At 44.7% G+C, this 23,525-nt stretch overlaps 3 protein-coding genes across 6 annotated transcripts; 1 reads left to right on the top strand and 2 right to left on the bottom strand.

The window, feature by feature from the left end:
* Positions 1–1,928: 1,928 nt before the first annotated feature.
* Positions 1,929–7,407, bottom strand: OSGEP (O-sialoglycoprotein endopeptidase). Its single transcript, XM_020999852.2, has 11 exons — positions 7,121–7,407; positions 6,249–6,368; positions 5,959–6,134; positions 4,249–4,344; positions 3,968–4,017; positions 3,724–3,802; positions 3,434–3,499; positions 3,221–3,311; positions 2,826–2,901; positions 2,587–2,685; positions 1,929–2,262 (listed from the first exon to the last, which is right to left on the bottom strand). The coding sequence occupies exons 1-11, from the start codon at positions 7,233–7,235 to the stop codon at positions 2,223–2,225; spliced, it is 1,008 nt and encodes a 335-aa protein (XP_020855511.1). The 5' UTR covers positions 7,236–7,407; the 3' UTR covers positions 1,929–2,222.
* Positions 7,408–7,735: 328 nt separating this feature from the next.
* On the top strand, positions 7,736–9,925 carry APEX1 (apurinic/apyrimidinic endodeoxyribonuclease 1). 4 transcript variants are annotated; one of them, XM_021000087.2, is made up of 5 exons: positions 7,736–7,842; positions 8,194–8,339; positions 8,561–8,742; positions 8,966–9,158; positions 9,283–9,925. In XM_021000087.2, exons 2-5 carry the CDS (start codon positions 8,273–8,275, stop codon positions 9,798–9,800), a joined length of 960 nt encoding a protein of 319 aa, XP_020855746.1. In that variant the 5' UTR covers positions 7,736–7,842; positions 8,194–8,272; the 3' UTR covers positions 9,801–9,925. The 4 variants fall into 4 exon arrangements, with proteins under 4 accessions (XP_020855746.1, XP_020855604.1, XP_020855804.1 ...); XM_020999945.2 differs by having other exon boundaries at positions 7,781–7,916; XM_021000145.2 differs by having other exon boundaries at positions 7,781–7,937.
* Positions 9,926–10,022: 97 nt separating this feature from the next.
* Positions 10,023–14,040, bottom strand: PIP4P1 (phosphatidylinositol-4,5-bisphosphate 4-phosphatase 1). Its single transcript, XM_021000484.2, has 7 exons — positions 13,602–14,040; positions 13,108–13,298; positions 12,615–12,721; positions 12,027–12,132; positions 11,739–11,791; positions 11,536–11,626; positions 10,023–10,857 (listed from the first exon to the last, which is right to left on the bottom strand). The coding sequence occupies exons 1-7, from the start codon at positions 13,762–13,764 to the stop codon at positions 10,714–10,716; spliced, it is 855 nt and encodes a 284-aa protein (XP_020856143.1). The 5' UTR covers positions 13,765–14,040; the 3' UTR covers positions 10,023–10,713.
* Positions 14,041–23,525: the final 9,485 nt, after the last annotated feature.

The raw sequence follows: 23,525 nt of genomic DNA, 5'->3' as shown, positions 1-23,525 counted from the left end.
CAAAGCTAGTCTCATCTCTTATGCTGCTCCTCATGCCAATCTCCCCTCTTATGGGCCCATTCATCCTCTATCTCGGAGCCTGTCACATTTTATCTCTTATCCCATTTCCCCCATTTCTGTTCTGTAATATTGGAGTTGGGAGGATGTGGTATGGAGAAGAGGGGCTGTCCATCTCTTCTCTCCTGCTTTACAGGGTTGACAGTACTGATCCCCTATCTGCTGACTCGACAGAAGAAATGGGCCAGATGACATTTGAGTTTTTGTGAGCAGCCCTCCTGTATGCCTAGAGGACAAGAGCAGGGTAAGCAAGGCACAAGGGGGACATGAAGCCACGTTCAAGGTCAAGGGCTAGTTCGTCCTCACTGTGTGACTGGAAGTGACAAGAGGAATGGTAGGGAGTTAAAGCTGTACACCCAACATACTCTCCATTGTCTCTTTTTCTGCTAGGATCCACTCTGTCCTCAGACAATTCCATCTAGGTTTCCAGGTGGAAGTGCCTCTTGAACTCACAGGAAAACTGAAGGAGAAAAGGTCAAGACCACCCCCAACTACTCTACTGTGTTCTTTCTTGTCTTACCTTCTCTCACACAGCTGAGAGGTTTAAGGTGCTATGATCTGATGACCTACAATTTAACCAGAGAGGCTGAATAGGAAGATGGAGGGTGAGATGATGCTGAAATAGGGCTTAAAAAAAAAATAACTGTAGCACTAGGGACTAACCAGGGGGAAATGGAGTGACTCTGGCATTCAATGGAAGGGCTAGGGCTGACTTGACCAAAGTGGTAGAAGTACAAAATCCAGTGAAACAGAGCAGAGAACCAAGAAAACACAGATGCTCCGTGGTCTTTGAACCTGGGAATTCTGTGGGATGGCAAGGACTATCTTTGCTTTGGGCTAAACCTAAGCTTTCTTCCCATGTCTGCAGTTTAAAGACATTTGAAGATGTGGTGGCCTCACATCAGCTATAGGAGTTACCACTGGAGAGAAAACTGGACTCAATCTCCCCAATTGCCTCTGCTCCTCTAGGGAACATCTCTGAGCAAGAGTTGTAGGCTAATCAAAGGAAGATATTTAGGTCTCTGAATGATCAGTTTGTCACAATGACTAGCTCATCTCTGACGCATTTGCCCCTCCCCTCCCTACAGTCTGAACATCAGATGTGTCTCCACGAAGGCTTGCAGCAATGAATATTGCTAAGAGGCTGCCCTTATCATTATGTGAGTCTAGGAAGACCACAAATGGTAAAGGAAATAGATCCCAGGTACTAGGATGGGGAATCCCTAATAACCAGAGAAACCTAAAGTGTTTTCTTACTTTTTGACACCACATGTTAACAATAGGAGCCTCTGCCTGTGGCCCCAAGATCAGTCTGTTCTGGAGCCTTGTACATAGCATGGTTGGAGATACTGTCTTGAGGCTTGACTGCCCCCATTGACTTTATCCATGGAAACCAACAGGACACACTTTGTATTGCCAGTGATAGCCCCAGACAAAGGAAGGAAGAGAAGACCCAGGGAACCAGAGTCCTAGCTCCAGGAGGACTTTAGAATTTCCTCAGGAGAGCCTCAGGCAAGGTCTCAGTTCCCCTTCCAATCCCACTACAGAGTATACAACTTCAAAGAGGGGTTCCCTCTCCCAGATCTCCACCACCTCAAAACTATTAAGAAAATTTTTTTCAACTAAACATCTAGGGCTAATATGCAATGATGACTTCTTTGCTCCCCATTTATACAGCCAGCTCCCTGCTCCTCCCAAATAGGATTTCAATGAACAAATGTCTTCAGAAATAATCCAGGAAAGGCAGTTCAACCTCCCCCAGTTCTCAGCTTTATCCAACTATTTCTGTTGCCAAATTTCTGATATCATACGACCTTTTTGTGTATTTTCAATACATTTCCTTTCTTGTCCTGAAGAAGTTGGCCATCACCTTTTCTGGTCAATGACACTTTTATTTAGTCAGCTTGTCAAATCAACAAGCATTTATTTAGTGTACCTCTATATACCTCGCACAAGGCGATTCACATGGGTTCTGAGAAATTCATGTTAGTGACAGACACACAAAAACAAAGGTGCTTGATTGCTTCATCATGATGGAGCTCAGCTCTCTAGAAGAGGTAACGGGGAAACTACTCTGAAATCCATCATGTGACCAGAAAACAAGAAGGTTCCACACAATCGTGTTTTCCTTGGTGTCGACACTATGTGACCCTCTCCTCAGTAGGTCAGTTCCTCCAAGTCACTTCTACTTCATCAGTACGGTACCTATGGAGGGAGATAGTAGATGAAAGAACAGATACACTGATTGAGAGTCAGTCTCTTCAGCACTCTTCTCCTTTTTCTCCCAGACGCAAAATTCTGACACTGCCCCCTCCCGCTTTATTTTTTAAAAACATCATGATCGTTTCCCAACCACGACCTCTAACCTGAAACCTCTCTTTGTAACAAAGAGAAAGAATTAGGCAAAAACACCCAGTAAAAACCCCATGTCTGACAATGTATACAAATGGTAACCCCCTTCTCCTCTCGTCAAAGGATATGCAACTCTCTCCAAGACATTTGTATACTGGAAGAGGAGGAGTACCTCACCTCTGAGTGACCCCGGAATCGCTGAGTGATGTTTTATGTCCGGACTGGAACATTTCCCAACCAGCCTGAGCAATCATAGCTCCATTGTCAATGCAAAATCTGCGGGTAAAAAGGGGACATGCATGAGCCCTTGGGAATCGAGGAAAGGGATATCAGTCCCACAATCCATCAGCCAGAATAAGTGACTCTTGGAGAAGAGAGGAAATGGACAGGAAAGAAAAAGGAGGAAGCACTCTCACCTTTCATCAGTGGCAAAGAGCTGGGCACCACGTTCTTCACACATTGTCCTCATCATCTCCTGTAGCCTCATATTACCTGAGTTAGTGATGGAAGTCAGGTTAGTTTCATTCCACTTGTTTCTCTAACTTAAGTCACCAGCCAATCAACAAATCCCAGCTACATCCTTCTTATAGGGCCAATTCAGAGGAATAGGGAGCGGGGTGGGGAGGCTGGAAGGTCTCACCCTCCCTCCTACAAGACTGAAGGAACTCTGGAATTCTTGGCAGAAAATACTATATTGGAATATGAAGAAAATATATATGGATGCATGTATATATATGTATACATATGTGCATGTATGTGTGTATCTATATACGTACAGGTATGTGTGTGAGAGACAAACAATGATACGTACACCCTACACCTCCCACGATGAGGACCTCTTGGGAGCCACAGTGTGCCATGGCCCGCTCTGTGATTTCCACCAGCATTGCAAACACTGTTTCCTGGATTGGGATCAGGGAGGGGAACAAAAGGAACATGTAAGAATCATTCCAGCTCATTCCCATCCTACTCACAAGGCTGCCTGAGCCTCAATATTCTATCACAGCCCTTTCCCCTTAAGTACCTGGAGAGAGAAACACAGATCTTCAGGGGTACATTCATTTGCAGCCAGCATTCGATGAGCTGCTTCCTAGGTAAGGAGACAAATCTAAAGGTAGCATGTGGTATGTAATAAGGATAGAAATTAGTCTGTGGTCTGAACAAAGAGAATTAATACCTATTTTCCTAAAACTCAGGCTGTCTTTAGGATGAGGTTTAGAAGCCTATACTCCTAGGATCCATACCCCACAATGCCCTTCCAGTGTGACCTGGTGTATTGGAGGGATGATCCAGATCCTCATCTCTCATACTCACCTCAATATAAGACAGGATCCCTGAGAATGAGACATCCATCCCCTTCACAGTGTATGGTAACTCCACTAGCTTTTGGCCTCTGTATCGAAGAGTACGTAAGGCATCAGGCTGAGGGAATGAGAAGGTTTCTCACTCTGCCCAAATACATTCATATGTGTAGGGAAGGCCCTGAAGTCTTGCCAGTCTCCCTTTTCTGGCCTCCCCCATAACCCTTAATATTCTTCCCACCCCATACCCCCCTCACCGCTTTGCCATCTGCTCAATGTTGTAGCCAGGGCTGGGATCATTGGAGATCTGGTAGGGGAGGAAACAGGAAAGCAGTGAGGTGGGAGGGGGTTAAGCTAGATGTACAGGGAACAAAGGGCAGGCCTAGATTGCTCAATATTTCACTATTGTGATCTTCCCACTGTAAAGTCAGTTTGACTGCTTAGAACCCTATGTCCTCCCCTTATTCCCCTCAATGGGGCCTAGTGGGCCCCATTACATATTATGTTTCCCTTAGGCACCCAAGTCTCCTCCTCTCACCTTTAGAACTCTGGCAAATCGATCCAGACAATTACCAACAGCGATGTCGATGGTTTCCCCAAAGATTCGGTATCGATGCTCTGAGTATGAAATCACCTAAAGGAGGTAGGGGTGTCCATGAAACTCTGAGTCTGAGGATGACATTACAATCAATCAATATAGTAACTAAGACTTCTTTAAAAAAAATGGGGAAGAGATAGCTTCTGTAGTTTTTGAATGAATTATTCTCTGTATTCCTACTATAGGAAATAGCCTAGGGAAGTCAAGAGCAGATTTTGCCAGTCCATAAGAGAGCTGAAAACAGATATCTAGTTCGTTGATATTTATCTAGCCTGTGAAATTCCTACACATTCTTTGGGCATATATCCTTTGAAGACACGGTCCTGTCAGTCTGAGCTATAAAAGAGGGTATCCTATAAGAAAGTAGGAAGAAAGGGTCCTGCAGAAGTCATTCAAAAGGCTAGGGGTAGTTTAAGTATAAGCCATGGACTGAGCAATCTGGACAACAGGGAGTATTTCGCTGATTTACACTCATTTTTTAACCCAGTCAGTAGATAGTCTTCCTATTTATGAACTCCTGATAGCTAATAAAGAACTCTTATACATGAATAGTTATCCCAGTGAGGTACAGATGAGGAATGTTCCTTCCCCTGAACTCCTGCAGGGGCCCTCCCATTGTGGCTACAAGTTCTGCCTTATTCATGGATGGTAAAACCTGCTGTTTCTACCCCAAATCTTGGTTCCAGGTTTTTCTCCTCCTCCCAGTGCCAGTCAACAGCACAGGGCTAGTGGCAAGAAATAAGGTACAGAAAGGGAAAACCTATTCAGCTGCAGTAAGACCCCTGCTATCACTCTTTCAACTTCACTCTGGGACCTGATTCCTTCTCAGACTTTATGTATCACTATGTTTTGCAATTACGCATATTGTAATTGTATTTGTATCTAAGTCCCATTATACCAAGGTTTCTTAACCTTTTTGGTGTCACAGACCTCCTTTTTCACAATAATGCTTTTAAATATGTAAAATGAAATACTCAGAATTATTAAAGAAACAAATAATGCTGAAGTACAACTATCAAAATACTTAAAAAATCAAGAATCCCAAGTTAAGAACCTCTGCATTAAACTATGAGATCCACAAAGGGGAAAGATATTGATATACCTAAACTCAACATTTTGATAAATACATAGGATAGTAACTCATAAACATTAAGTCCCTATTAAGTGTCTGAATCAATGCTTGTTCACTAGCCACCTTCAGGAAGCTACAACAAAAGATGGTAAAATGGAAGAAAAACCATTAGGTCCAATTTTCACAAGAGTACTGATACTGTTGTACTTTCTATCCTGCTCTGCGGCAGCTTTCATGAATATCCTTAGCTCTAGTTTTCCGAGATTTGGTAAACAAACTCATGTTTCCCTTACCCAAATCCTTCAGACTTTGATCCTAATCTTTTTCAGCCTTCACCTTTCTAGACGAAAAACTTCTAAACTTTATAATTTACTTGAGTGCCACCTTATTCTGTTGATCATTTAAAACAGAACTTCCTAGAACCTTTTTTAGTACCGGGCTGTATCTTAAAAAGATTGCTGATGTGACCTTACCGGTATGATACATCACGGTTTTGAACAACTCTGCTCTTGCTACTCATTTTAAAATCAAAATGCCTTGAGTCTTACAAGGAGGGGTAAGTGATGTTTTCCCAGTACCTGAGTATTTCCACCGCTAACATAAAGTACAGTTGGGCTAATGGCTCCAGTGATGAGGCGGCCCATCTCAATATGGCCCACACAATGATTCACAGCCACCAATGGCTTATTCCACAACTGTGCCACAGTTCGGGCAACAACAGCCACTGAGACTAGTGGGGCACCCATTCCAGGGCCTGAAGTGAAGGAAAAAGAGTGATTAGCAGATTACCAGCCCACAAAGATAGGGCATTTGAAACTAGACAAGTCTCAGCCCATTCTCAACCTGAAGGCCACTTTTCCACCCGTACCCTTGGTAAAGGCGATACAATCAATGTCCTTAGGGTCGAGTCCAGCTTCAGTCAGGGCTTCATGCAGCAGGTCCAGTACACAAGCTCGGTGGTGCCTGGCAGTGTCTCCTGGAAGGAACCCTGGCAGAGGGTTGGATACATGAGTCAGATGCCACATGCCTTCTTTTAGAAAAATTTCCCAGAAATTCACCATTTATGGGACTAAAAGTAAATACTACTACTCGGAGTGACACTCTGGTTCTAGCTACAGTAGGAAGAACATCAGATGTCAGAAAGACCTGCACTGGATCACAGATTTAGATGGAAGCCGTCCAGTCCAACCTTGTCTTGCTAAAACTGAGGAAGCTGGGGCCCACTGGGGTTGTGTCTTGCCCATGATCAGTTGAACAGACCCCTGCTCTCTGCCTCCAAATCCAATTCCCTTCAGCTTGGGGGACAGAGTGCTAGACCTGTTCTAATCCCAGCTCTGACACTCAGCTTGTGAGCACGGGTAAGTCACAACCCCCTCTGAGCTTCAGCTTCCACAACTCTAACTTGGGAACAATAACTCTGATTACAATTATCCACGTCTTGGAACTATGGAGAGATTCAAAGGAGAAAACAGATGTGAAGTATTTTGCTAACTTTCAAAGAGCTATTGCTTTGATTGCTGTGCAGGGAAATTCTCTCACCTCTGTGAACCTCAACATCTTTATCTGTAAAATGGGGACGTTCAGGGCTGGGTTCCCCACCTCTCAGGGAAGCTATCACCAAACAAACACTAATATCCATCTGTTATCACCTAACTGTGATTCGTATTTCTTTTCCAGCAGGGCCTGAGAGGAGGCAGGGATGGCAAAGCTCCTCCCACCCCAACCCCCAGACTCACTGACCCGTGCCCGGAGGGGTAAGGTAGGTCCGCCGAGGGTTTGCCAGCACCTCTCCATCTCTCACGATGCCCACGCCGATTTTGTTGGCGCTACCCTCGAAACCAAGCACCGTGGGCATGGTTGGGGTTGTGAGGTCAGAGGTCCCGGCGGTCCATGGAGCTCCGCCCTTATCCCGCCCCCGCCGACGCTGCTACAGCCAGAAGAGAGGTCACAGAACGCGGCAGGGACCGACCGGAACACCACAAAAGCTGTAGGCGCCGCAGCCCCAGCCACTAACGGCAGAGTTCCCTTGCCCCCGCCCTCGTCGCTATGGCGACGGGACCAAAAGGCCCTCCCCCCATCCCCACCTCCAACTTGAGCCAAGTAGGGTCTGCCCTAGCTACTGCCGAGGAGGGTGACTCGGCATCTTTTCCTCTCTGTCTCATCACCAAGCCAATGAGTCTCCTCTAGGTAATCCCAGACTCTTCTTGCCCTTCTCTTCATTCGACGGCCCTTATCGCAGCTTGGAGGGTGGAGCCTTATGTAAGGCATAAGGATAGACAGCCCCGACGGACAAGACCTCCCGGAGATACGCATTTGAGTCACATGGAGGGGCGGGCTCACCGCGTTTCGACTCAGCCAATCCCTGCCATTTCCTCTTCCCCGAAGCCCGCGATACAAGACCACGTGATCAGGGCCAACTAACCCACGTGGGGAAATCGCGCGTTGTGTTCTTTGTGTTCGGGGTAGGAAGGAGCTTCTATCTTCAAAGCAGAGTGGCCTTCGGGGTAGATTCCCCCGGCGGTCCTGGCTTTAGACGGTACTTTAACAGCAGCAGGAGGCGAGTAGTGTCCGCCGGTCCAGGAGGCGGTCCCAAGAGGTTTTCAATATAAAGCTGATAGGCTGGGGCCTGGGGATTCAGGGAGTAGCAGGGGCTGAGAATCCTGGGATGTTTTGGGAAGGAGGAAGGGAAACCGGAGGGGAGGAAGGGATTTCAAAGTCTTGTCAGGAGGGAGTCCAAAGGGGCCCCTCCCGCGTCCTCCATCCAAACTTCAGCATCGGTGCCCTTAACTCTGTTCAATTCGCTGTGTCCGCAGCGGTGTCCACAGAACCAGGATTCTGCTGCGTTGGGCTGTAGGGGGCCTGGGCCGCGAGGCGTTGTTCTGGGCGAGAAGGATGCCAAAGCGGGGGAAGAAGGAAGTATCTGTGAAGGATGGGATCAGTGAGGAGCCAGAGACTAAAGGTAACACGTGGACCTTGATTTTTTTATTCTCCCCAGGTGATGGGAGACAAAAGTACACATTATAAGGGTTTATGAAGATCTCCATAAAATGGGAAAATGGCAGAGTAGGTTTCCATTGGGTGGACCTCTTGGTCAGCTGGTTATCATGGGCCACCTGAGGTAGAAATAGCTGCTGTCACCCTTGAGAAATCTCTTTCCTTTCCCAACAAAACTTTTAACAGAGCCTGAGCCTAAGAAGACTAAGAAGGGTGTAAAAGAAAAGGAGGCAGCAGGGGAAGGATCTGCCACGTATGAGGACCCCCCAGACCAGCAAACCTCACCTAGTGGCAAGCGTTTTACACTCAAGATATGCTCCTGGAATGTGGATGGGCTCAGGGCCTGGATCAAGAAAAAGGGTCTGGATGTGAGTATGGCTCTCAGGGAAGGGAAAGTGACTCAAAATTACTAACTTGCTTTTGGGAGTCTATTCCTGTTAATGTATCTGCTTTAAAGATTTTCCCCTTAAAATGCCAGTATCTTATTTTGGGAGAATAGGCTTTAGGATGAGATGAGTTGGGGAGGAGGCAGAGGGTGATGGTCTGGGATAAGCAAGTCGTTGTAACCTGCCTTCCTTTGTACATGGACAGTGGGTAAAGGAAGAAGCCCCTGACATACTTTGCCTTCAAGAAACCAAATGTTCAGAGAGCAAGTTGCCACCTGAGCTTCAGGACCTGCCTGGACTTACCTACCAGTACTGGTCCTCACCCAGTGATAAAGAAGGATACAGTGGTGTTGGTCTCCTTTCCCGACAGTGCCCACTCAACGTCACCTTTGGCATTGGTGAGACATAGCTTGCTGCCCTTAGCCCCTACTGTTCCTAAGAGTGGAAGTGTTTCAAACATTCTCTAACCTCATTTCCACTTTCTCATGCTTGATCTCTGTGTTTGTTGTATCCATTCCATAGGTGAAGAAGAGCATGATCAGGAGGGCCGGGTCATAGTGGCTGAGTTTGAGGCGTTTGTGCTGGTGACAGCATATGTGCCTAATGCAGGACGGGGGCTGGTTCGACTGGAATATCGACAAAAATGGGATGAAGCATTTCGCAAATTTTTGAAGGGACTAAATGCCAAAAAGCCTCTTGTGCTCTGTGGGGACCTCAATGTGGCCCATGAAGAGATTGACCTGCGCAATCCCAAGGGGAACAAGAAAAATGCTGGGTTTACTCCACAGGAACGCCAAGGGTTTGGGGAGCTGCTCCAGGCAGTGCCACTGACCGACAGTTTCCGCCACCTCTATCCAGAGGCAGCTTATGCTTATACTTTTTGGACCTACATGATGAATGCCCGAGCCAAGAATGTTGGCTGGCGGCTTGACTATTTCTTGTTGTCCCAGTCCTTGCTCCCTGCCCTATGTGATAGTAAGATTCGGTCCAAAGCCGTAGGTAGTGACCATTGTCCTATCACTCTATTGCTGGCACTGTAATTCTTCTACAGTTTAAACTGGTTCTTCGGCAACCAGAAATCCAGAACTATTTCTTCAATTTTAAGAATGCTATTGTTGACTACTTTTGAAATATCTATTTGAGAATAAAGAACCATAGAGGTCAAGTCTTCTTGTTTTATGTCCTGTTCCCCTTGGAAAGGATCATAGGAAAGGGCTGGAATCTCTTCTCTTCCCTGACTCAAAAAAAGGTGACACAAGGGATAAGGTAGAGTCACAACTTCATTTATTTACAAGCACAGGATGAGCCCCTGATCCCCAAAGACAGACAAACCGGCCACAACCGGCAGGAGAGGAAGGACTTGGGGAGAGGGAACACAGGTTGGGGAACATACCCCACATTAAATAGCTATATACACATCAGTTCCCATAGTACTGTACAGAGCAGCGGCTGACCCCACCCCCACAGGGCATGAAAAGGGGTGGGGAGAGGAGGCCAAGAGGGCAGCCAAATTAGAGTTACCCCCTGGTGAAGTGCAATAGCAGCAGCAAGGTCCTGGGGGTGCAAAAGGGAGGAAAACTCCCAGGGCTGCCTACCCCTACCCTGCCCTGGAATGTTTGAGGGACAGGAATGGCCCCTTAGGAGAGGATGGAGGAAGGAAAGAGCTATAACCATTTTCCAGAACTTGGGGTCAGGATACTTTATCTCCCATTCCACCCCAAGCAGCACAGGCAGCCCTCAGAAGGGACCAAACAGCCAGCAGTGGCCCACCCACCCTTCCAATCTTGTTTGTCTTTGAGGGCCCAGATCCTTCCCATTTCTTTCCCCTATAGAAGAGGAAGGCAACAGCCTGGCTCCTCTTATGGAAGCCGAGGGGACATTCCCATTCCCCTCTGTAGTGTCACTGTCCCTGCTTGAGAGGGGCCAGGCACAGGTAGTGGGTCATCTTGGGGCTCAAGAATAGTTCTGGACAGGGTGGCTGACCTTCATACAGGCCCAGTAGAGAGCCCGGCCTAGACAGAGCACAGCCAGCAGGATGACAAATGCCCAAGCTGCATAGATACCCCCATACTGTCGGGCATGCTTCCATGTGCCAAACTAGGAGAGGAATATGGAAGAAAGAAGAAAAAGAATCAGTGCCACAGTGCCAATCTGTCAGTCTACCACCTGATAAAACACTGGATCCAAGCTAGCTTCAGTTATGATGGGCCCCCCCAATCTACAGGCAATTATAGCAGAAATGAGACAATACTCTTTAGGGATATTGAACCCCGATCTACCCCATGGAAATAGTTATTACCCACTGGGCATGTAGCTCTCCACTTTAAAATCTCTGGAAAAGGGAAGTTCCCAATCTTAATTAAAACAAAGTTATACATGGCAGCTAGGTGTTACAGTGGATAGAGTAATGAGTCAGGAGGACCTGACTTCAAATCCCAGCCTCAAGAGACTTAGTAGCTGTGTGACCCTGGGCAAGTCACTTAACCCAGACTGCCTCAAAAAAAAGACAAAGTTACATCAGCTTGCAATTTGAAAGTTGTTCCTATCACTTGCCATTTCATTTGTCCTCTTCTGTGGAGAGAAAACCTTTTAACCATTCAATCCTGAAGACTATTCATCTATTAGCCTTTTTGGGGTCAGATAAACTCCAGGTTTTTGGTTTTGTTTTGTTTTTTAACTACTCTTATGAAATCTGATTCTAGTGGTAAACTTGGAAAGTATAAAACAGGAAGATGAAAAGTGAAGGGTCAGAGAAGATAAGAGCTGGTTACTCACTGCTAAGCCCGTAGCAGTAACAGCCAATAGTAGCCCAAGTAGGAAACAGCAAATGCACCTTTTCCTGGGATATCTTCGCCCAATAGATGAGCTATGAAGGGATAAGCAAGGCTTTCATGAGTTTGTAATCCTTATACAGTCCCCCATCCCCCACCTCCTCCTTCTGATAACTAAGTTTATAATATCAATTCCAAATCACTCACACTTTCTTGCAGTGGGGGCAACGTGCCAAGGTTCGACCTGTAAACTCTGTCCACTATAGAGAAAACAGGACAAGGGGTCAATTTGTGGTAAAGGCACAAATAAAAAAGCTCTTTAAGGTTAATTTTTTGAGGGATCCCCATGGAAAAACACAAGGATTGAATAGGGTAAAGGACAAAAAAGGCCAAAGGTGGTGATTTCAATAACTGACCTTTCCCACCATGTACACATTCACGTTACCCACATAAATGTCTACTAGCCCTTTCCCAGCCTGTCCCATCCCTCCTCACCAGAAAGGTATTCTTGCAATGGCCACAGTTGACGCTGACACCTACGGGCTGTGGTTCTGGACTCAGAGGCCCAGGGTGTACTGGACCCAGGTTGATGATTCTTTTACTATTGGTGGGGGGAGGAAAGAAGGATACCTTAGGACCCTTCAAATCTCAAGAACTGTTCCCTTCCCTCTTCAAAGATCACCTGGACAGTGTCTACATGCTTCCTCCTCCACACAAGATCCTCTGCCTCCCTATCCTTAACTTATACACCTTGATTAAAAAAAAAAACAAAATGGCCTAGACCTCAGATCACCAAATCTATACTCTTACATATACCATTAGATCAGAAGACTTCATCTTGCACCCAAACCTTTTATTTAAGCATTCAAGGAAGCTGGCTGGTTAGGTAAACTAGAATCATCCTGGAGGAAGAGTTCTTCATTGTCCACATTCTGAACTTCCTCTTGCAGAATTTTGTAGTTCTACCAGCAAGCCCTTCCCCAGTCTCCTTCTATCCCCATATATTCCTTCACTCTTAAATTCCCTACAACTTCTTTAGTTTCCATCCCTCCTCATATGGCTTTCCTAGTCCTCTGCTCTCACCAGGTAGGCCGAGGGCAGGCAATCCGCTGGGAAGTCACTTTGCAGATGAGGAGACAGTTACAGGGGCATCGAACATACTTCTTCCCAGGCGGAGCATTCTTGATTGGCTAAGGAATAACAGGGAGGTGAGCACCAAAAGCCCTGAATTCAATCCCTCCCAAACATACCTTTTGAGGAGGGCCCAAGAGCAATAATCCAGGAAGCTGGTAAGGATCCTGATTAGAAAGAAAAGAAGGTACACTGGGGAGAACGTAAAAGAACCATGGGAAGCAGAGATGAACTTAGATAGAACTTAGATGCAGAAACCAAGGGGAAACCTGGGATGGATACGAAGTAGAACAATCGTGGGACTTACTCTGGGTGGTGTTGGGAGGGGAGAGAGGAAGGACAGATGTCTGGACTTGTGTAATTCCTGGGATTTATATACAAGAATCAGAAAAAATTTCGGGCTCTACAGCTGGACAACTAAAAAATCCTGGATAATGAAACTCACTGTAGCTTCGTTGCAGTCACCACACTTAACAACATGTTGATGCATCTTGCCTTCCACACTGATAGGAGAATTGCAGACGCGGCATGTGATCACAGGGGCACTGCCACTGTCTGGACTGGTCAGGGGGGAGTATGGTGGTGGGTCCTCCCCGGGCAACACAGCCGGGTGACCCTCCTGGAATGGAGGGAATGCTGTGGAAGTACAGTCAGAGTGGGTCACCCATGATCATCCACATGTCACCCCACATGTCCTGCCCTATTTACCCTGACCAGAGTAACCCTCAACCTCCCTCCGGCACCAGTCGTTGCCCTCATTCCAAAGAACCCGCCCATCTCTGCCCAAGGCTCCGCCTCTGACTAAAACAGCGAGCCCCACCCCCTTTCCTTTCCCACAGGTCCGACGGGAGGGTCACAGCCCCGCACCTTCGGTCCTGGCCCCGCCCCCGCTAGTCCCCGGTCCACGGTCCAAATCTGAGAGCGGGGGCCCAGGCTCACCCTGAGGCGGGGCATGTTTCCCGGATCCGTACGGCGGCGCGGAGGGAACCAGGCCTCCCCCGGCTCCGGCCCCGCCCCCGCCGGGCCCCACCAGCCCGTTGCCGCTGGCGCTGCTGTCGTTGGGCTCGGAGAGCAGCGGGGAGCGCTCTCCGTCCGCCGCCATGGCCGCCGCCGCCACCCGCTCCGGTTCGGGAGCCGGCTCCCTCCGCCGGTGTCGCCGCCGTCGTCACCACCGGGTCCCCAAAGCGCCTGCGTCCCACGCGCCCAGCCCTTAAGCCCCCACCCCGTTTCCCTCCCGGGTGGACGCCCCTTTCCGTCCCGCCGCTGCACGTGATGGTGAAATCAGCAAGTTCACCAGGATTTCATTGGTACAGACGGATCTTTTCCCTCATCCCATGACAGCCACTGTCCCCGCTCATTGGTGTCAGTTCGCTGACAGCTGCTACCACGTGATCTGGAAAGCCCTGCGGAAGTTTCACGTGACTAGAGAACCATCTGGCCATTGGTACCACCGGCCATCACGCTACCGCCGGGCCAGGGGGAGGTGTTCGCTTGGTTTCGCCCCAACCCTCGGCACGTGTCCAAGGAAGTCGCCCTCTGATTAGTTGCTTTACTCAGTTCCCAGAGCATGTGACCCTTGATTTTCCCTTGTTTGCCGAAGCCTTTTAACTTCGTGATGAGGTCTCTTGCTTTTCGCTTCCTTCCCTGCGGAGGTATTCACTTCCTAGAACATAATTTCGTTCTTCATTGGCTGCTGGTCTCAACCGCGTAGCCTCATTGGTTGGGGTTTAGCGCCCGATTTCCGCGCAACAGGGCGTGGCCAGAAAGAGTCTGGTAGCTGGGTGTGAAGTGGGATTCCCTTAGCTCCTGCTATTGTAATTATTCGGCAGAGCCGAGACGCTTTTGACATTTGGCTCTAGTGTTTGTGTGCTTCCCGGGGCACTGTACTAAGATAGCTCAGCACTTTAAAAATGTATTTTTGAGGCTAACTAGTTTCATCTATGTTGAGTTACTCACCTAGGTCACATAAAGAATTTGTGGCCAGAGGAGAATTTTAACCTAGACCCTCTGGACAGCCTATCTAGCCATCTTTCCTATCAAGAAGTTGGATTGTATGCCTTTGAGGGAAGAGATCTTTCTTATCTAAACTTTTAATTCTCCCTCCCCACACTCCCTTGTCACCTTTATAAATCCTTAATTTTCTCTACGGCTCAACTTAAAACACTTTCTACATGAAGCCTTTCTTGATCGCCCATTCTGATAGTGACCAATAAGTTTTTGTATGCAAAAGTGCTTTGCAAATTTTAAAGGGCAGTATAAGGGTTACTATTATCATCATTATTACTTGTTTTTCTGGTTGGATTGTAAATGGGAGGGCAGGGACTACTTTACTTTTTGTACAAAGTCTGTCCAGAGCTGTGCAAAATGACTGGCCGATAGTAAGAGCTTAGTAAATTGATTGTGTGCTTTGCACAATTAAGTGATTAATAAAAAGGTTTTTTTCAATTACTATTTTTTTTTTGTCATCTGTACAAACAACCAAAAGACTCGTTGAGTGCCATTAAAAACGGCCAAGTGCTTATCCAGGTATAGAAGGTGCGGGGGAATTATTCTGATTGGGGAGAGCAGTAGAGAGGTAAAAAGGAACCGTTGACTTTGGGGACTGGAGTTGGATTCAAATCCTTCCTTTTATCCTATGTGACCTTGAGTAAGTAATCTCCCTCAGCCTCAGTTTTATCATATGTAAAATGAAGGTGTTGAACTAGATGAACTCTGTTCTCTTTCAGCTATAAATCTAAGATCAGGAAAGGAGTTCATAGAGGAGTAAGCATTGGAACTGGACTTTTAAAACATAATTGCAACAGCTAGAAATCATTCTTAGGATTAGAGTTGAAAAGATTTTATAGATCATCTAATTCAAATTCCTACTGTTTTATCCCTGAGAAAACAGGCCCAGAAGGTGAGAGGACTTGCTCAAGGTCACGCAGTAATTAGCAAAGGAGATCCTAAATTCAGATCTTCCCACGAAATTCTTTCTTTTTTTCCTGCTATAGTGTTGCCTCTAGGCATAGGCTGCAGTGCTGGTCCTAGGAAAGAGGGAAGAGGAGGAGTGGTAGTGGTAATGATGGGAAATTCGGGAATATCCTCTTGGGCTTAGGTGTTGTGAGTGCCTCAGGAACCATATTAAAGAGGGCCTTGAATACCCGCCTGAGAAGTTTGAAGCAGTTTTGTGAAATGTTTTCCAATTCAAAGCTGCATTGGAAGCTCATTTAAAACGGATTTTTAAAAAAAATTTAGGAGGAAATGAGATTCTACAGATTGAGATTTTATAAGATCAAATAATCACTTACAGACCTGAATCCATAGGCCCTAGGGCCAGCAACCCTCACCCCCACCTCCCTTCCTCTGAGGAGCTGATTTATATCCTGTTGACCTTCAAATCATATTCTTGAAGTTGCTTTAAAGGAATTAAATTAGTCCATGTTAGACTTGCTCTATCTTCCCAGTTTTTGTTTCTAGCTGAACCTTTTAGATTTGGGTTGTACTCCTGGAAAGTTCATTCTTCTAAGTGGTCTTGGTTTAAGCTCAGGTTAAATAATGTAGTGAGTAGGCTTCTTGTAGGTAGTAGTGGCAAGAGATTCATGATCAGAAAACCTGGATTCACATTTTGGCTCCACTATATCCTACTTGTGAGTCATCAGTCAAGTTACTGTTCATCTCTTTGGGCCTGAGCTTAACCGATCAGAGTCTGTTAAATAGAGGCTTGTACAGAAAGATCTCTAGGCCCTTAGAGCTCTAAATCCTCTGGTTTTACAGAAAGTCTTGAATGTGTGAATCTAATCATGCAGAAAGGTAAATCAATGGACAAGATAGGAAGGACCACAGAGATCGCATAGTCCAATACTTTTATTTTAGAGATGAGAAAATTTGAGCCTCAGGTATTTTCAGTGCCTCACCTTAATTAGATGACCATCCAGTATGTTTCCTAAATCTTCATCTCTCTAGGCTAGACCAGTAGTGTCAAACTCAAAATTAAAGTTTAAAAATGTAATATTATTGTTGAGGTCAGATTTGAGAGAAAAGAATTCACTTAGACTTCTCTTTTAGCCATTGGGAACTTTATTACATGAAAGCACATGGACCTTTGACTGTAGCCATGGGGCTGAGTAAAAGGTATTGATATCTGGGGGGACTAGGCTTACATAGACAGAAAGCTATACAGCTTATAGATTTTTAAGATCTTATGATGATTGAAGATTAAGGACAGGAAAGTTTTTAGGGTTTTGTGGTTGGTAAAGATTAAGGATAAGGTGGGGGGGCACAGGTTAGAGATTAAGGACAGGGAGAACACAGGATGAGGGAGACAAAAGCAATTCTTTTGGTACAAATTGAAAAGTTTTACGGTATTTCAAGATAAGGGAAAAGGACTTTAGGATGCTCTTAAGTTACAGGATGAGTTACATACAGAATGAGCTACTCCTCAGAAGGGGCCTCACAAAGTACTGGAAAAGTAACCCTTAATATTCTTTTTAACCTTCAGGGTACTGTTTATATCCACATCATTATCAATGCTTTATTGTACTTTTATTTATTTTTTAAAATATTTCCCTATTACATTTTAATCTGGTTCAGCCACACACTCACCTGACACCTCTGGGGTACACTATAAGCAGGCAATAACCATTTGCCCAGTAATCAGCAAATAACTCTGAAGTTCAAGGTCTCCTAGTTGTTTAAACTCTTTTAAACTTCTTGAAAACAAGTAGATAGGGAAGAGATACAGAGGCAATCCAGGCCCTAGAGCAACAGGAATGTCTGCTAGATATCTGCTCAATTGTTTTCCTGATTTTTTTTCCTTGTTGGTTTCACAACCTCAGATCTCTTCTCTGTAATTACCTAGGGTCCTGGGTCCCCCACCCCTTTCAGTGTAAAATGCTATGTTTGACTTTTAAAGCTTTCCATTAACCTGGTCTCTTCTTACTTCTTATTTCCTTTCACATATTCCTTGCTGTTCCTAGCACACGCTGATACTCCATTTCCTGACTTCCAGTGTTTTCACTGGCTGTTCCCCATGCCTGGAACAAGCTCCCTCTTTATCTCTATTTCCTGGCTTCCTTCAAATTTCAGCTAAAGTCTTACTTTCTTCAAGAAGCCATTCCCAGATCTTAATTTTTGTGCTTTCCCTTTGAGACTACCCCCAATTTATCCTGTCTATATCTTGTTTATATGCAGTCCTTGGCATGTGTTCTCCAGTACTGGGCAGTAAACTCCTAGAGAATAGAGAATGTCTTTTACTTGTCTTTATGTCATTTAGCTCTTTAAGTCATGGGGCCATAATCAAAGCTAGCTGACTAACAAATGCTAATTGACCGACTTCAGATACAAATAAACTGTTCATAGCTTTACTGGTGTGGATGAGTCTACTCAAGGTTTTACATCCTTTACTAGGTGCAAAATGATCAAGCCATCATTCTACAAAATGCAGTTGCCATGTGAAAGGGAGACATCTTTACATCTTAGTCTCTCTGGTTACTTTGCCTCTTTGTATTTCTTGAACAAAATGTTCTACTCCATGTTTTTTTGTGTCCCCCAACTCTGGAATTCTCTCCCTACTAATCTCTGCCTCCTGGCTTCCTTTGTGTAGTGGGTTTTTTTGGTTTGGTTTTGTTTTTTATTTTGTTTTGGTTTTTAGCTCTGTCTGACTCTTCCTAACCCCATTTGGGGTTTTCTTGGCAAAGATATTGGAGTGGTTTGCCATTTTCTTCTCCAGCTCATTTTACACCTGAGGATGCTGAGGCAAACAGTGTTTGCCCAGGGTCACACAACTAGTAAGTGTCTGAAGCCTGATTTGAACTCAGGAAGAGGAGTCTTTCTGACTCCAGGCCAGCACTCTATCCATGGCACAACCTAGCTGTTTGATTTCTTCAGAGTTGTCAACCCTGAAAACAAATGACCAAAGAATCACAGAGGTTATGCAACTGCTTTTAACTCTGAACACAGTTAACTCTCATAACCACAGTTAATTCTGAAAAATAAAATAAAAACAAAATCAAACCAAATTGCTAACAGTGGTCTTAAGCAAAAAGTTTTCTTTATACCATTGGAGGAGGGAAACTAGACACATGTGCCAGGGCCTCCTCTGATACCCAAGAGACCTCATTTAGTGTGGACAAATCTCGGTATGAGCTGTAGCCCTGACAATGACGGGTAACAGAAACAATGAGACAAGTTTCATTCATAGCAGGACTTCATGACCAGAGCATGGGTATTGAAGTACTTGTCCGAACTTAGGAACCACCTGATGCTGGTTTGATTTTCCTGTGCAGAGGGTGAGCACAAAGGATTGTAGTTATGCCAAGCTCAGCTTGCTTGTTAGGCCTTAGCTCTGGAGAATAGCTCTGGATGTCTCCTAACAGTAAAAAGAGAGTGGTGGTCTTGGCATGGGGATCCTGACAGTCTGAGCTAAAATCCCACCTTCAGGGGCAGCTAGATGGCCCAATGCATACAGCACCAGCCCTGAAGTCAGCAGGACCTGAGTTCAAATCCCAAGAGGATCAAATACTTGACACTACTAGCTGTGTGACCCTGGGCAAGTCACTTAACCTCAATTGCCTGAAAAAATAAAATAAAATCCCACCTTCTGAAGGAATTCTTTCCTGGTTTCCCTTTATGTTACTGCCTTCCCTCTGAGATATCTAATTTATCTTGTTATCTTGTTTGTACATAATTGTTTGCTTGTTGTTTACTACCAAGATACTGGGAACTCCCGGAGGGCAGGGTCTATTTTTGCCTTTAGAGGGCACTGAATAAATGCTGTTGACTTGATTTATTTGTTATTTACCTTCTAGGATTATTTCTTCTGGTTGGTGGTGGGGAAGACCAAGAATGGAAACTCCTAGAGGGAAAGAACTATTACACTTTTGTCTTTGTGTCATCAGCAATTTGCATAAAACCTGAGGAGGGGCACCTAACAAACGCTAGTAGAATAACTGAGATTTATTGATTTAATGGTCCCTTTTGACTGAAAATGCGTAAAGAGGAATTGAAGGGGGATGAGACTGAAAATATAGATTGGGCATCTGAGTTAACAATTTGTCCTAAAGGTCATAGGGAGCCACTGAAGATCTTGAGAAGAGGAGTGTCATGGTTAGACCTGACCTTTAAGGAAATTATTTTGGCAGCATTGTGAGGAATGGATTCCAAAGGGGAGTGAATGGAAACACAAAGGCCAATTAAGAGACTATCCAAAAACCACTTAGAAGATACTCTGGGATCTGACAGAAGCTGCTAGATGGCATGGTAGATAGGGCACTGGTCCTAAAGTCAGGAAGATCCAAGTTCAAATGCAGCCTCAGACACTTCCTAGCTAGATCCTAACTGGATAAGTGACTTAAACTGTGCCGAAGTTTGTTCAACTGTAAAATGGGCTAATATTAGCATGCCCTTTCCAGGGTTGTTGTGATGAACAAATGAAATAATATTTGCATGGTATTTAGTATGTTGCCTACCACATAGTAGAAGCTTGAATAAATGCCTTTTTTCTACCATGGCAGCAATATCGTCAACATTTATGATTTGTATTACAGACACGAGGTGGACCTTATAACAAGTTCCTTTTGGTACATTTCAGGTTGGGGCTAGACTGGGGAAGGAACCAAGCATCTTAGTCCCTGCTGAAGGGTGACACCTTCTTTGGAATGCTTCTATCTCCCTCACAATTTATTTGCCTTTTTCCTTTGGAGTTTTGCCTTCCAAAGCTGCTTACATTTTTTCCCCTGGAGTGGAATATGAGTATGAGGGAGTTGAGGGTGGGGTCAGCTTGGAGCCAAGGTGTCCTGAATGATTGTAGGACACTGTCACTGCTTCATTGTTTGCCCAGAGACAAGAGACTAGGAGTCAGTGCTTCTGAAGGGCTACCTCCCTTGCTTCTGAGGGAGTCCAGATTCCAACAACTTGGCAAAAAGGAGTGCTGGAGTAGGAGTCTGGGTAACTGGGTTCTAGTCCCTCTTTGCCGCTCAAACCTGGGTCTCTGTTTCTTCTGTAAAATGAGTGCATTGGACAAGTTTCACTCCAATAGCAGCTCTAACAGTCTTTGACCGTGATTTGTGGGCTCCATTATCTTACTTCACGGCAGCTCCCGCCTCAATTTGAGTAAGACATAAATGAACCTTCCTGTTGGGCAAGTCATTTCCTCATTGTGGGGCCTCAGTTTCTTCCTCTGTAAAACTTAATTGGACTAAGTGATCCCTAGAGTCCCCTCCAGCTGTAAGATGAGGTACATCGATTTAGGGGATGAGGAGATAGGCCCTCTTTCAACTCCTTCCCCCAAAGAATAATTTCTATAGCTGTAAGGGACCTTAGAGGCTTTACAATTGTAGAAAGTGAGGCCCAAAGTGGGGAAAAGACTTGTCCATGATCACACAGGCACTAAGTGTCAAAGTAGTATTTGACTCCAGATTAAATGCCCTTTTCATAATGTAACACCTGTTCACTATAAAAGTTGACACTCCATTTCTGCTCCATTCCCCAGGAATCAACCTTCTTGGATATTAAGTGTAGGAAATAACTAATCATTCTTGAGATGGTTTCATTTTGTCTTTGTATCTCCAAAGCTTAGTGTAGTGGCTGACAGATAGTAGGTACTTAGTAGGGCAGCTTGGTGAAGCAGTGGCTACAGCCCCAGGTATATACTCAAAAAATTGAGTTCAAATCTAGTCCTAGGCACTTACTAGCTGTATGATCCTGGGCAAGTCACTTAACCTCAGTTTCCATATCAGTAAAGTAGAAATTAAAATGAAGATAATAATAGCACACATATCCCAGGGTTATTACAGGGAACAAATAAAATAATGATTGTAAAATGCTTAGCACAGTGCCTAGTACATAGTAAGTGCTATATAAATGTTATTATTAATGTTTTGTGATTGATTGATAATTAGATGCTAAGATTCCTTTAAAGAGGAAGCCACCAAAAGCTCTAGTAAATTCCTTTTCACTGTCTAGTCCCACAGGATTCTGTTCCTCCTTCTTCAAATGAGGGTGCTTTTTTACTGAGGTCAAGTTTGTGGTGTTATAATCCCAATTTGGGTATAAAAATTCCTAAGGACCTCAGTCCAAATTGGACTAATCAGGAGTTCTCTTTGTTCTCTTAACAAAGTGCAGTGGGCAGGTCTCTTTATGGAGAGATTCTGTTGATTCATTAAATTGATTAGATGATTTCTTCCACAAATACGTGATAAGTGGTACATTATAATGGAACCTAGAGCAATGGGAAGCAGTTATTACTTTTGACTGATTTAGCAGGGAAGGTTTTATGGAAGAGATGTGGTGTTATAATCCAATTTGGGTATAAAAATTCCTAAGGACCTCAGTCCAAATTGGACTAATCAGGAGTTCTCTTTGTTCTCTTAACAAAGTGCAATGGGCAGGTCTCTTTATGGAGAGATTCTGTTGATTCATTAAATTGATTAGATGATTTCTTCCACAAATACAGTGATAAATGGTACATTATAATGGAACCTAGAGCAATGGGAAGCAGTGATTACTTTTGACTGATTTAGCAGGGAAGGTTTTATGGAAGAGATGGCAGTTCAATTGGTGAAGATCAGTTTCAACAACCAAATGAATTAGCAAACATTTACTGAATATCTTAGAAGTGCCTTGTGTTGGAAATCTGCCATTGAGGAATTTACATTCCTTTTCAGACAAGCCAGAAATATGTGAAAAGTTAAAAAAAAACCCTGCAGATTACAATAAGAGATTCTGCAAAACACCAAATGATACAGAAGATAAATGATTAGGGCATTGAGAGTAATAGGATGGGAAAAGTTAGTTGTAAATAAGGTTTTCCATAGAGGACTTAGGATTTGACTTGCCTTCAAGGATGGGGGAGCATTTGAATTAGATGGAAAGGGCATTCTAGGCAGGGAGACTGTGAGCAAAGGCATGAAAACCAGAAATTGTAAGAAGTGTCCTTGTACCAATCTGACCCAGTTTATGATAAATATGCCCTATAATGAACAGTGCTATATTAAGGACCTTCTATGTGTCTAGCAGTTTCAGCATTTGGAATTTGTACCATTGAAGTGTGGTTGCAAAGATCACCCTTTTCATCATCTGGACTAGTGTACTGAAGAAGAGAGAAAATAGAAAATAGACTAAATTCAGTTGTGTCAAACTCAAATGGAAATAGATCCGTGAAGGCTACATATTGACTTAGAAAACCACAAATTAGCATTATGTTTTATTTTTATTTATTTTGTTAAACATTTCCCAATTATATTTTAATCTGCTTCTGGTGGCACTCAGGAGTTTCCCTGGCATTTTGTGACCTGGCTAGGTAATCTAAAAGGTCTCTTCCTACTCTAGCATTCTAGGAGTCTATTCCATTCAATTCAATACATATTTGAAGGTTGCCTATTAAGTGTAAAGTGTAATGGGCACTGGAGATAACAAATACAATGCAGCAGTCTCTCCCTCTCCGAGTATATAATCTACTTGTAGTTGTCCATCCTGTCCAACTCAGGACTGAGTCAAACAGGAGCTGAGGCAAACAGGGTTAAGTGACTTGTCCAGAGTCACACAGGTAATAAGTATCTGAGGCTAAATTTGAACTCAGGTCTTCCTGACTCCAGGCCCAGCACTCTATCCACTGACCACCTAACTGCCCTTGTATGTTCCTGGATTCTGTAATTCAGAGTCCCGCAAGAGTGTGGAGGAGTAGGGGAAGGAAGGCAGATGGGGTGCAGTGAAGAAAGATAGGGCCAGACTCTGATAATTTTGGTTAAGCAATGGAGGGTGAAGAGGAGAATCAATAGAGGTATGTATCGTGGGAAGTGTATAAGGAAAGCACACTTTCCTGATCCATGAGGAAGTAGCTATGATGTTTCCTACATATCCTTCTTCGTGCTTCTACTACATTCA

This window comes from Phascolarctos cinereus, unplaced genomic scaffold, assembly GCF_003287225.1.
Source record: "Phascolarctos cinereus isolate Bilbo 61053 unplaced genomic scaffold, phaCin_HiC Scaffold_3;HRSCAF=262, whole genome shotgun sequence".
Classification (NCBI taxonomy): Eukaryota; Metazoa; Chordata; class Mammalia; order Diprotodontia; family Phascolarctidae; genus Phascolarctos; species Phascolarctos cinereus.
This window is presented reverse-complemented; position numbering and strand designations above follow the sequence as displayed.